Here is a 14,067-nt window from a genome sequence, read left to right on the forward strand (position 1 = left end):
CAAATGTAATGAAAAATAATATTTTTTCATAGCACTATCCAAAACTTTACCATAATTTTTATTTTTCAGCCTTTTGCACTTTTTTCCAAGCTCACATTTATTTTTGTGGTTACTGTATTTATAGACCTCACGTTGCAAGAAGAAATGTTCTTAGTGTGGGACATACAAAATATGCACGGTATATCCAGACTTTATGTTGTCTAGTGAAAGCTAGTTTATAAGTGAAATGAAAACACAGAAGGAGTCCTCAGGACTTAATAGTTCCAGCATTGCTCCAAATCCAAGCCCAACTACATTATTGCATGCACAAATCTGCCTAAATGCAACCCATTCATCAGTATAACCAATATGAACTGACCAAAAAGACATGAAAAAAATTTCAAGTCCTTAAGTCCTGAAACTCAAGGCAGTCCTTGTCTGGGAACAGCTACACAATAATGGGACAGGCACAGGCTAAATGTTCTGGTTCCAAAGTCAAGGGACACAGTGAGAAGAAGCTTCCACCCAGCAGGGGAAGCATTAAATCCTGAAGCTGCACACCCAGGGCAGCCCATGGCAGGATGTGCATGCCACCCCCTGGCCTGCCAGTGTGCCCTCATGGCCTCTCTCTCCTCTGCCTCTGCTCCCAACCTGCAGCTGGTTTCACCGGTGCTCCATGTTCCTGAATTCCTGAGATTCCCTCTCTGCAGCTTTGGTTTCTCTTACCCTTCCATGTATCTGGTCTCAGGGGCCTCTTTTGGGGACTGGAATACTGCCACACAGTGTCTAGCTCCCAGGCTTTCCAGGGATATCCTGCTGGAAGTCTCTGCTACCCACACCTGCAAAACAAGCATCATGTTGATGAAACTAAGGTCTCACACCAGTGTGAGCAGGAGGCAGACCCCCTTGGATAATAGCTGCTGTGGCCTCTGACTGCCTGGTTGGCTGAGCATGGTGAATCTCAGTGTATCCCTCAGTGTATCTGAGGAAGCCCATCCTCTAGGCAGATCTGCTCCCAGCAGGCACCCAAGGGTTCTGTGCTTAAATGAAAGATTTAGAGTTGTAGGTAGGGTTGTACTAATTCCTAAGATGACCTCAAAGCATCTTTCCTATTGTCCCTCTGCAAAGTACTTGGCTTTTTTAATGGCACTAATCTGCAGCAATCACACTTAAATAAACCCAACTCTACATTCACTGCTTCTTGACAAACTGCAAGTTTTTGAAATCTTTCAGTCCTCCTCTTTTCACTTGATTCTCACAGTAACCTGTTTGAAAGCACGGAGCACTGCCCATTCTCAGCCTGAACACTGCTCTAATATGAAATTTCCTATGTCAGATTGATTAGTCTGCCACCTTTAAAACCGGCCTTCCACAAAGTCAAACAAGAATGAAAGGTAGACAAGTGCTCTGTCCAAATGAAATATAAAAGGACCCAAGACCAATTTCCAAGAATGTACATTTTCCTTTCTGTAACATCATCAGCACAGACTTTAGTGTCTGCATTCCATGAGCATTCCATCCCTCTGAGATCATACTAGAGTCATCCTGTCTAGGACATTTCAGCTCCATTCCTACTTCAGAGTGAAGTGATAGGTAAGAGTTTTGCCACTGCAGTGTGGTAGTGGGGACAACTCCTGAACTCCTGACACACATGGGGAGCGTTCACCAGTATGAGGAAAGGTATGAGAACATGCTTACACAAATAAGACAGAAAAGTTCATACTCATACTTTGTCTTTTTCTTTCCAGCTATATAGTAAACGTTGATGCCATGGAAAGGCAAAATGTGAGTTTTCCCAACACTTTTATTCTGCTGGGCTTCTCAGAGTTTCCGTGGCTGGAGATACCCATCTCTGCAGTGGGCTTGGTCTCCTGCCTCCTAACCCTCACGGGGAACAGCTCCATCATTCTCCTCTCCCTGGTGGACCCCAGACTACAGACGCCCATGTACTTCTTCCTGGACAACCTCTCTCTGCTGGACCTATGTATCTCCTTCACCATTGTGCCCCAGCTGCTGGTCAACCTGTGGGGACCAGACAAGACCATCACTGCCTGGGGCTGCTTCACACAGGTCTATCTTTTTAACTTAACTGCCTGTGCTGAATGTGCGATGCTGGCCATGATGGCCATTGATCGCTATGTGGCCATCTGCCGGCCCCTCCAGTACACTCTCATCATGCATTCCTGGGTGTGTGTGCTGATGGCTGCTGCTTGCTGGTTCAGTGGCCTGGCCAATTCCCTGCTACAGTCAACCTTCACCCTCCAGCTCCCCTTCTGTGGTCACCACACCCTGGACCACTTCTTCTGTGAGGTTCCTGTGCTCATCAAACTGGCCTGTGGGGATACCACCATTAATAATTTGGTCATGGCTTTAGGAGCCATCCCTTTTGCACTGTTGTCCCCCATGCTGCTGGTCATATCGTACACTTTCATTGCCAGGGCTGTGCTGAAGCTACCTTCAGCTGAAGGAAGGTACAAGGCACTCAGCACCTGTACTTCCCACCTGCTTGTGGTCACCATGTACTTTGGACCAGCCCTCTATGTATACCTCCAGCCTCCAGCCAAGAGTTCCCAAGCCAAGTTCATGTCCTTCTTCTACTGTGTTGTCACCCCAGGGCTCAACCCACTCATCTACACCCTGAGAAACAAGGATGTAAAGATGGCGTGGAGGAGGATCCTGCAATCCTAGGGTGGGCTGAGGTCTTTAAGAGCCAGATGATCTTTCCCTGTCACCTGGAGCAACTGAATGCACACTGGTATTAAACACTGGTGTATCATTTCTGTTTTTCTTAATTTGTTAAGAATCATAACTTAAAAGGAAGGAGTTCCTTTCTCCAAATATTAGACAATCTGATAACTAGAAAAATGTTTAGCTAGAAAGTTCTGCTTTCTGTAAAATAAGGTAGAGCCATGTGCTTTTTCTTGATCCTTCCCAAATGTTTTCCTCCATAGACACAATGAACAGCATTCCACTCACCTATGGGAGAGTTAACTACACAACCCTGCTCATTGTAATCATTGTTCACAACGGCCCGGTGTGTAATAATACCAAATGCCTGTCAACAGATGAGTGCAAAATAAATTGTATTGTGTATACAGAAAGGAATATTATTTAGACTTATAAAAAGAAGTTCTTCCATTTGTGATAACATGGATCGAACTGGAGAGCATTATAATAAGTAAAATAAACTAAGTATAAAATGACACACTACCTAGCTCACTCTCTGTGGAACATGAACAATTAACTCCTTAAAAGAAGAGGTATAGCAGAGGCTGCTCTTGAAGATGGTGAAGAGATAACCATTAAAGAATAATGTCCATGGCACTGTCTTAATTTTTATAAAATCTGCACCTGGAAGATAGACAAATTGAATTTTGAAAAAATTCAACAACCTATCCAAGGGAACAACACTAGGCCTCATATTCAAAGCAACAGGGCTGATCACACATATTTTCATTGGAAAAGAGCTCTCAACTTTTCAGTCACAGGTGTCTTAACAATGCATTTCTGTGGTGTCTTCCTCAGTTTTTGATTGGAACTCAAACACTGATATTAACAAACAAAGGGGAGGTGAGAGCTGCAGGCTGACGGGGGTGGAGGACGACAGAGCACAGCTGTTCCTCGTCCCTGGAGGGACCCGGTCACACTGCCCTCAGTACTGTACACCTCAACACTCTTCACTCTTACACTGCCCTCCACCTTAATCATGTCCTTTGGAGATTTTTGACCACACAGCAATGATTTTTAGTAATATTTCAAGACTGTGAAGAGGAAGCTGCAGAATCTCAAGATACATTGGCACAGGGTCACCATTTCCATTCTAACAGGCATGGACAAGTGAATAAAAAGAGGTTTGCACTAGACCCCAGTAGAACAAATTCTAAGTTGTAAGGCTCCGTGTGTGGCAACCAAGGTACCTGGTGATGAAGTGTGGGTCTCAGAGAGCTCATGTGGCCCATACAATGGCCCTCTGTCTTGTAGCCCACATGTTCTTCCATTCAGCCTGGCTCTGCTGCTGTTTGCAGCTTTCCTCACTGAAAAGTCCATCTTCCTGACATTTCCAACTTCCCAGGGTACCCATGTACATGCAGCTTCATTTCCTCAGCTTTACATGCTGCTCTCTAAAAGGCACTTTGCCCCCCAACATCTCCCTTTGAAATCTCAGAGGAAGAGTCCATGATCCCACAACTCTTACTTTCTGGATGTCTGAAAAAATGTCAAGATCTAACAACAGCAGTAGCCAGGGCCCCTGGGAACATGGCTACAGTGGTTTCAGATTGATAGGCTATGAGCCTAGTGTAATGCATCCAAGGAACAAATTCCTGAGGCCTTTTGGAACCGGAGCCAGGGGCTCTTTACTCCAGTGCAATGTTACAGTTTTGCACCCTTTAAGCTGTGACAGATGGGACAGTTCTCATTCTTGAGATGCCCTGAAGGGATCTTCCTTCTGGTCCCATTCAAAATTTTTGACCTCTTTTTAATAGAGCTGATCTCTCCAACAGCCACACCACTTTTGCTCCTAGGTGATTGGGGAGGGAGAAATTTTTAACCTTTTCAAATATTTCTCTTTTGTTTAATGCCTGAATCTCTGAATACAACAGTCAACAGTATATATATCATAGCCTGAATGTTGGGTTGCCTTGTAACTTATTCTACCATCAATTATTTTACCACCTTAAAGGTAAAAAAGCCTCCTCACAAAGCTATGGGAGAACAACAATTATGTCAACAAATGTTTTGTTAGAATGTAACATGAATGGCCTCCCATCAAATTCTAAAATAAGCCTTCATGCCCATCTAAAACTTCATGAACCTGGCCTTTGCTGTCCTCATTCCTTTTTGTATCCTAGTCTTCTGGGTGTTGACCAGAATTGCCTGTCATACTGGGTATGTTAGCATGGTTCTAATATTAGGATTCTGGCAGTACAAGACACAAGGATTACAAAGGCAAGCCCAGCCTGGGAAATTCAGCAACTGAGCATAAGATCCTGTCTCCTAAAAGTAAATTTAAAAAGAACTTGGCATGCAACTCAATATTAAGGACCTGACTTCAATCCTCAGTAACAGGGGAAATAGTATTTATTGTCAGGCTGTGCCTACAACATTCAAGATCCACTTGTGTCATCTCTGAAGTTTTCCAGTCTCCTCCTCCCACAATCAGGCACAAGGTTTATGAACCACATGACTAGGAATAGTCACAGCAATGACCTGACTTCTCTGCTGTTAATTTCTGTATTGTTCAGCTTTTCCTTTTCTAAGACCAAATACCTGATTCACTCAATTTAATGGAAGAGAAGTTTATTTGAGCACATTTTCAGTAGTTTCACTTCATGGTTGATTGGCTTCCAAACTCAAACGTCATGGCAAAAGGGTATAGCAGAGCACATACCTCATAGTGGAGAGGAAGAGCACAGGGTAAAGCACCAGGAAGGGATTCACCTTCCAAAGACACAATTCTAGTGTCCCTTCTCCTCCCACTGATCCCACCTCCTAGCGACACATTCAGCTGTGTATGCCAATGGGTTAAGTGAAGAGTTGAGCAGCCCAGGGATGCACTCACCTCCCCATGAGTTTGTTAATGCAGTTGCATTGGCAATTAAGACTTTCTCACACACAGTACATAAGGAGAAAACCGTGCACACTCTATGTCGGATAGCAGGTTAACACCCAAAATGCATAAAGCATCCTGGATACTTCGCAAAAGTGGACATTCAAGTGGTCAATAGCTTTGCAAAATGTGCTGAACTTCACTGATCATTAAGGGAAAACAAACCAAAGCAATCACATCATAGCACATCACACTTATTGAAATGGCAACTACTGAAGACAAATGGTAGCTAGGATTGGGCAGGGAGGGAAGAGAGAACCCCTCACCCTTCGGGTGGGAATGGCAGCAGTAGTGCAGCCCCTGCACAAACATAGCACAGATGTAACACAAGCTTAAACATAGAAATGTGCTAAGTCATAGTCGTAACACTTCTGCAACTGCATGAAAAGAATCAATTCAGGATACTGAGGAAAAACCTTTGCTCCCTTATCCTTGCAATACCTAAGATACAGAAGCAACTGAAATGTGCAGAGGTGGAGCAGTGAATAGAGAAATGTTCTACAAAGACATAAATCAGGAGACATGACTAACCCTTAAAAATAAGGAAAATGATATATTTTGTGACAACTTGGGTGAACCTGGAGACATTATGATAGATAAATAACATACAAAAAGATTAAAAATGCATTATCTCATCTATTTAGATTCTAAAAAAGCCAGATCATAGAAACACAGAGCAGAATAGTCATTGCTGTAGAAAGTGAATGTCAACGATGGGGAGAGGTTAATCAAAGACCGGAAAGTTTTAGTTATGCATAAAAATAACCTCTGGATATCTAATGTACACTGAAATCACTGCAAATAATATTCCTTATTATATGCCTGAAATTTGGTAAGCAGGAAGATGGTCAGTGTTTTCACTATAAAACTGTGAGATGACCTCTTAATAACTTAATGAAACAATTGCCTCAAACTACATGGATGTGTGAAAACATATCACTGTGTACTTAAATATGTACTACAGTATTTTTAAATTTCACCTCTGAAACCCTTGAGAGCACTTGAAAAGTAAAAAATGATGTTGAATATTTTTTCATGTCCGTGTTGGCCTATTGTTTATTTTGAAAAATGCCTGTTCATACCACTTACCCATCTATAATAAAATTACTTTATCTTTAAATATTACTTATCATTTCTATTCATATTCTGAGTCCCTCCTGTATTCTAGGTAGGGACACCCTAGTCAGATAAATAGTGCACTAACATTTTCTCTCATTTTGTAGGCTGTCTTCCCTCTGTTACTGTTCCCTTGCTGTCCAGAGATATTTGTTTGGTGTAAACACACTGATCTATTTTTTATTTTTTATTTTTTCTATTTCTTATCTATTTTGTTGCCTACGTATTTGCTTTCCATTTCAAAATATATGTGCCCAGACCAATATCATAAAGTGTTCCCCTAAATTTTTTCTACTATTTTTACTGTTTCTTCTTTTACAATTAAGTCTTTAATGGCTTTAATCACTGATTATTGTGTAAAGTGTGAAAATCTAATCCATTGCCATCATTTTACTATCCAGTAACCTATGACCACTTATTGAAAAGCATGATCTGATCATGTATATGCTTTAAAAATGCCTCAGAAACATGTAACAGTACATACATGAGTTTTGTGTTTATTCTTTATGCCACCACCATGCTGCTTTTGTTACTATATCTCGGTAGTATGTTGAAAAGCTGTAAACACAAACTAACATCGCAATGAGGTATCATCCCAACTCAGAATTCCCATAGCAAAAAATACCAAAAATGACAAATTCTGGCCAAAAAAAAAATAGGCAAAAGGGGGATTCTTTTGTCCTGTAGGAATGTAGGTTAGTAAAGCCATTCCTGAAAACAGAATGAAAATTTTTCGTAAAGTTGAGAGTATATATTTCTTTGCAACCTCACTACTGCATATTTGTCAAAAGGAAATGGAATCAGTATATGCATTCCCATGCTTATTTCAGCACCACTCATAATGGCCAAGCTGTGGACCCACCAAGCCACCTGTTCTGGAGTGGACCGAGACCATGTGGTGGACACACACAGTGGGATACTATGCGGTCTTGAGCAGAACAAATTCAGTCCTTTGCAGCTATGTGGATGGAACTGAAGATACAGATACTGACATAAGCCAGACGAAGTAACATACATAAAGCTGAGCCCACACAATCACTGAACAGAACAGTGGTTCCTGGAGGCTGGGGTAGAGAGACAGAGCTGCAAAAGAGGCAGAATTGCTCAGCAGGTGAAAATTATGACTCACAGGAGGAAATAATTAAAAAATATTAACCACATATTGATTATGGTTAATAATATTGCATCATATGATTCAAAACAGTCAACGGAAGCAAATGTCCTCAATAAAAGGCAGGGATAAATTTTTACAGTGATGAAGAAATTCAGTATCTTGAGTTGATCAACACAGAAGGTACAAATGTACTAAAATAAGAGATGGAATCTCATAAGGAAGCACAATTATTTCTTGTCAATAAAAATACTTTTAATATAAATAAATAGTGTGCCTACGTCATGGATGAAATATGGGGCTCAATATTTTGTACACTAAGTATTTTGAAGTCTAAATAAAATGATCCCTGTGTAGCATATGTATACCACTTTAGGGAAAAAATATAACTGCATTTGTGATAGTCCTGGAAGCTAGCCTACATTCTGTTCTGAAATGCAATATTACCATCGAAGGAATTTGACCTTTTAAGTATAAACAGAAGTTGAAATACTACAAAAGTTAATATTAACCCTAAGGAAGTCCATAGCCAAAGACAATTAGCTAGCAAGTCCAGCAAACTATTGAAAACAATACAAGTAATTTAATTATACTGTCCTTGCAAGCATCCTGACATCAGGAGGGATAACATTTGTAGACAGCTCTCTCTCTCTCTCTCTCTCTCTCTCTCTCTCTCTCTCTCTCTCTCTCTCTCTCTCTTCTCTCCCTCTCATCCCTTCTCTCACCCTCAGCCAACTTCCTCATGGCCTCTGCTCTGCTCTACTCTTTCTTCTCCACAGTTGTCACAGCTGATGCTCTCTGAGGACCCAGACTCCTCTCCCTGTAAAAGTGGAATCTCCACACACAACCATCTGGCCTGGTCCACAGGATGCTGCACAGGAGATGGGGACCTATAACCTCTGTAATGAACCCCAGGAGCAATGTTTTGCTTCAGAGTAACCAAGGGTAACCCAGGTCACTACAATTCCATTAGGATTCTGGTTTTGATGAACATATACATGTGCACATCATGGGCTTTGGCAGCCATGCTGCTTTCATCTGGGCCATATAAAGTCAGCATGAGGACAAGAACTTCCCTTTCAGCATGAGGACAAGAACTTCCCATTAGTGAGTGGAGTTCCCTTATCCTCACCCCAAAACCAAGGAAAGATCCCAGTAAACAAGGGGCTGGGATTTAGCTCAGCGGCATAAGCGTCTGCCTTGCAAGCAGGCAGTCGTGAGTTCGATCCCCGGTACCGATAAAAAGGAAAAAGGCAAAAAAAAAAAAAAAAAAAAAGATCCCAGTAAACACCTAAAACATAAAGCAGACAGAGTCACTCCGAGTCAGAGCTGCTCTTGAGTCTTCTAACAGCAAGTACCAATCCAAAGAGTGTATTTCAATGACTCTCGTGCCACTCTATCCACTGTTCTGTGTCCTGTTCATTTCACTTGTATCAGGTAATGTATCAGGTGAGACTGGCACCACCTGTCTGGTAGAGTTTACATGATGAAGGAAGCACAAGAAAAAGAGTAACCTGGCATAGGGTAGTTCTAGCACAGGCACAAAGTTGGCCCTGGATAGAAAATAAGTATCTACTGACCAAAGAGCTTCCTGATTTTCTACAGAAGTAATGTATCTCTTTTTAAAATGTGCTCTTTCCAATGTAATTAATCATGCAATTTTTATATGAAAGTCTCCTGTGGGTGTCTTCGGCCTCCCCCGTGCACAATCTTTCCTAAGGAGCCATTGGCATGGAAGCATCCCAAACTCTATCCCAAGCGTCTTGTGTGGTGATATTACTGTTTCAGGATCCTGTCCTCATCAGGGAGAGATGATTCAGAAGACTAATGATCAGAAGGAAGGGAATTCCCCACAAAGCGCTCACCTCCACCCTCAAGGCCCTGAATTAATGGTCTCCCTGCACTGGCTCAGCTCTCAGAGGACCACAGCCTCAGAGCCCCTGCTCATCATTCTCTCCTGCCTAGACTCTGTCTCTCCCACCTCCTCTGCAGAGAAGCTGCCTCACTAGAGCTGGGCCCCAGCTTCCACCGCTGCTGCTGCCCACTCCTCGCGTCCCTTCTTCTGCCTCTCAGGTGAGTGAATGGGGGCCGGGCTGCTCCTGAGTAGGGTGTTCACCTCCTCCTACCCTAGTGAGTCTCCCAGAGATATCCTAGTGCAGATCCCTCACTAACCTGATAAGGCTGGGCTCTCCTTGGCAATGGGGCTAAATTCAAGGTAAGAAAAATGATTTTATTAAGGGGATAATCTTCTAAAGCCTACTTACTATTCCCAACACTTAACACCATACCGTGTTCTGAATCATGTCTAAGAAAAGATGAAGACTGATAAACTGAATGCATACTTCAACTTACTGTAGAAGACAAACCAATAGCAAAGACCTCTCAAGGAGAAAAAATCAAACATACCAGCAAACGCTGCTCCTCTAGGATGCAGGAGCCTTGCACTGGACGTTAGGTGACACATTGCATGCAATGCAGGCTATAAAACTTGTCACCTTGTTCTCTGAATGATGGCAAAGAAAACTAACTTGAGAACATCTAATATTTAGCAAGTTTAGAGTGTTGAATAAAATTCAGGGAGAAAAACAGAACAAAGTTCATATGATTAAGAAAAGAAATGTTGTAATGAATGAATCTAGACATTATGCATTTATTAAAGAGCTGTTACAACTAAAAAAGCCACTTGGAAGGCAGGAAAACAAATTCAGGTCAAATTTCCAAAGTGCCCACAGGCAGAAAGACAGGCAAGGAGTGACTGCAGTGGCGTAGGGGTTCACAGTCGCATGTGGAGAAAGAGCAGGGGAGGTCATTGGAGGACTCAAGCTGAAACTGACATTGGTGCAGGAGTCACAGGAGATGCAGCCTGCTCCGACCACCTGGCAGGAGAGGAGGAAGCCAGCTGTGCAGGGGGCCAGGTGGAGGTGGGAACAGGCAACAGAGAGGATGTGATTGGAGAGAGAAGCATGGGCAACACAGTGTCACATCAGAGGTGGGCCCGTGTATGACCTGGGATTTTGGGGGTGTGGGTCCCAGGGAGCTTTGAATGAGGATTGCGATCTCTGAGCATAAGGCCATCATGAGGAAGGGATGTGTGGGGACTCTGGAAGCAGCCTTCTCAGGGATAACAACTCTGACACAATAGCAAAAGGGTGACACAGTGAAGTGTTTCATTCATTGCTGAATTGCATTCAGAACGATTTCCTGTTCCCCAACGTTCATGGCCCAACTAACCCAAATTTTCCCACTGGTATTTTTGAACAGAGCAAAATAAAATGTGTCTCTCTGTGCCAAGCTGGCTGCATAACACAATAGCGTACATTTACCCTTCTGTCCCAGGAAATAGACTTCCTCTTACGGGTGATGACTGTTATGCTGCAGTGGCACTGCCACTGCACACCACACGTCTACCCATTCTTCTACTGATGGACACTTAGGTCAGTTCTTCATCCTCTCTGGCTTAGACAGTGCTGCGATGGAGGGCAGATAACTCCTCAACATCCTGTCATCATTTCTGTGGACAGACTCTCCCAAGGGGGAGTGACCAACCCCAGGGCAGTGTTCCAATGTCGCTCACACTGTTCCTACAGGGCTGCACTACTGTACATCCCACCCAGGCATGCCAGGGTCCCTTCCCCAGACCTCTGCCCACATTTGCTGTCCTCTCAGTTCCACTTCAGCCATTCTGACAACACTGAGGGGAGAGCAAGCTATGCCCAGTCTCACTCTCATTCAGAACCTGAAAACGGTGACCTGACTGAAGGAGAGAGCACTGGGGACCAGAAGTGGGCAGTCATGCAGGGATGGGGTCAGGAGATGGTGGCCAACGGACACTGGTGTACAGATAGAGAGGAGGACAAGACAAGAGTTCTAGTTTTGATTCTTGGAAAGTGCTGAGTTGCAGGTTAACTGTTATCGCTATGAAGGAGCACGGTGTGAGTAATGCACACATAATTAAGTTGAGCCACTCCACGATATGCGTTTACTTCAGGATGTGTTTCACATAAAATACAGATATAGTTGGCAACTTAAATAAATAAAGCTTGAAAATATATAACATTAGCTTATCTAAAATAAATTTTCATTGGGTTTTTAATGTAATGTAATTTCCTCTGGAAATATTTCAGAGTCTATTTCCCTGTCCCGTGAATGAGAGCCCCTGTAAGAGATGGGACACACGCATGACTCTGACCACAGTCAGGAGTGGTGATTCCAGCCCGAGTCAACAGCTTCTCCTCCACCCAAGAGCATTGTTTGAAATCCACTCTTAAATGTCACGCAAATAAATAAACACAACACAACATACAGAAGCTGGACATGATTTGACAGTGTACAACACTTTCTCTAGCTTTTCAAAATCTGGACAGTATTTCTGTTAAGAAAGCCAGTGCATAACTTTTCTCATAACTTTTCTTTCACCCTGCCTATTGAGAGATCAAAGACAGCTTTCAGAATTTTTGACTGGTTAAATCCAGCAGAAACGCCCTCTGCTGTGAGGAGCAGTTACCTATGAAGCAGAATCCTCCTGCAGTGTCCTCTCACAGCCTGGAGTCTCAGTCCCTAGGCTCTTTCTCCTGCAGGCTGGGGCACCCTGCGGGAGGCAGTGGGGAGGTTCCCTGGCCTCAGGGAACCAGCTCTGTCCTGGTGACACTGCTCCCTCTGGCACATGGTCCAGGGTCTCTGCTCCCCCATCTGCTGCACTCACTACACAGCTGTGTGTTCTTCACCCCCACTGACCAGGTGCAAATTGTCTGTGAGTTGTGACCACCCATGATCCAGAAATAAGGAGTGGGAGGCTCATCTGGAAGCTAATCAAAGGCTGTAGGCTCCTCAAGGCCTGAAGAGTGGGAAGCAGAATTTGGGCCACTGTGACCACAGCTTTCCCGCCATGCTGACACTCGTGTACTATCTCAGGTTATGATTCCTTGTTAGACTGTTTATTATTTACAAGGAAATTCGCTTTTAGAATGTGGAAGGCACAAGTACCCGCTGCCTGCTGTTCTCATACACACACTGTGAGGCCACTGAGTCTTCACGCCCAGGTAGGAGTATGGTTTCTTTTTTTTTTTTTTTTTTTTTAATTTAAGAGGAAAAAGAGAAAAACACAAAACAAACCAAAGCGGTATAAGGGTACACGTAATACAGAACTACAAAAAAACAAAACAAAACAAAAAAAACAAAACAAACAAAAAAAAACATAACAGTAAGAAATCACCTGTTAGTAGATTACATATTATCATCTTGAAAATAGTTCCTCAAATCACAGTATCAAAGAATACAAGGTGGATTTCTTTCGCTTTAAAGCAAGAAGCCTGAGACTCGAGGAGCTGGCCTTCCCACCCTGCCTCCAGACTGCTGTATCTGCCATCATGAGAGCACTCAGAGAGCACTGCTCTAGATGCAGACACTGTGCCCTTCGCCCTGCATGAACTGCCCACCCTAACACACGGTGCCCACGAGCTCTAACCTCAGGTCACAGACACAATTACTTCCCCTCCTTCCTTAGATTCACCTACATTTAATTGTGGGCCACACACTCTCCTAAATGCTGACAAACATTTTATTCAGTGCTCTCTAGTTTCCCCTTATGTGGCATGAAACTCAGTATTTTATCCCAAGCTTTCTCTCTCTCTAAAGCTTTGGTAATATTTGTCTCTTATGTCTTGTGATACTTCTGTGATCTCCAGGTTTCTTGATGACTGCACATTTTCAGGCTAATTCAAGCTATGGTTCAGTGACACCCATGAATCTGAAGAATCCACCTTGTGTCCTTACCCAGGGTGCTATGTCCTGAGTGTTTGGTAACTCGGCTCAGAAAGGGGCATGAGAGCTCAGATTCTTGAGTAGGATTGATTCAGTTTGGTAAGGATACTATCAGTTTTCCTTTCAAAGAAATACAGAAGTTAAGAAATATAATATTGTTCATAACACAATATAACACTTCAACTCATATGGTTCCAGTCTTCTAGAAATTATGTTTCCAAAGTCTGCTATTTGCTTTTGAAATCAGTTTGAGCATAAACCTCACATGTATAAGATAACAGCTGTTCTTCAAAATGCATCATATATAAAAATATTTGTCAGGTACATCACCTTATGTTTTATATGAAAAGATTTCTGTAAAGATGAGAAGAAAATAACAGAAGCACTAGTAAATGAGAGAGAGCTAGGGAAAACCTCTCAGTCTACTTGGGATGCCATAAAATAAGAGAGCAGGTGCTGCACTGTATGAAAAGCCAATAAAATATATTCAAAG

At 42.8% G+C, this 14,067-nt stretch overlaps 1 protein-coding gene across 1 annotated transcript; it reads left to right on the forward strand.

The window, feature by feature from the left end:
- The first annotated feature begins 1,630 nt into the window (after positions 1-1,630).
- LOC100736174 (olfactory receptor 2G3-like) lies at positions 1,631-2,667 on the forward strand. Its single transcript, XM_003479750.2, has 2 exons — positions 1,631-1,659; positions 1,728-2,667. The coding sequence occupies exons 1-2, from the start codon at positions 1,631-1,633 to the stop codon at positions 2,665-2,667; spliced, it is 969 nt and encodes a 322-aa protein (XP_003479798.2).
- The last annotated feature ends 11,400 nt before the right edge of the window (positions 2,668-14,067 follow it).

This window comes from Cavia porcellus, unplaced genomic scaffold (genome assembly GCF_034190915.1).
Source record: "Cavia porcellus strain 051 isolate PalLab524CR breed Dunkin Hartley unplaced genomic scaffold, mCavPor4.1 scaffold_2, whole genome shotgun sequence".
NCBI classification, from domain to species: Eukaryota; Metazoa; Chordata; class Mammalia; order Rodentia; family Caviidae; genus Cavia; species Cavia porcellus.

Excerpts from the sequence above, each read along its gene's own strand:
- LOC100736174 (XM_003479750.2), top strand. The coding sequence starts at position 1,631 with ATGGGGAGCGTTCACCAGTATGAGGAAAG. Across the intron at positions 1,660-1,727 it reads GTTCACCAGTATGAGGAAAG|CTATATAGTAAACGTTGATG; the intron begins GTATGAGAACAT and ends TTTTCTTTCCAG.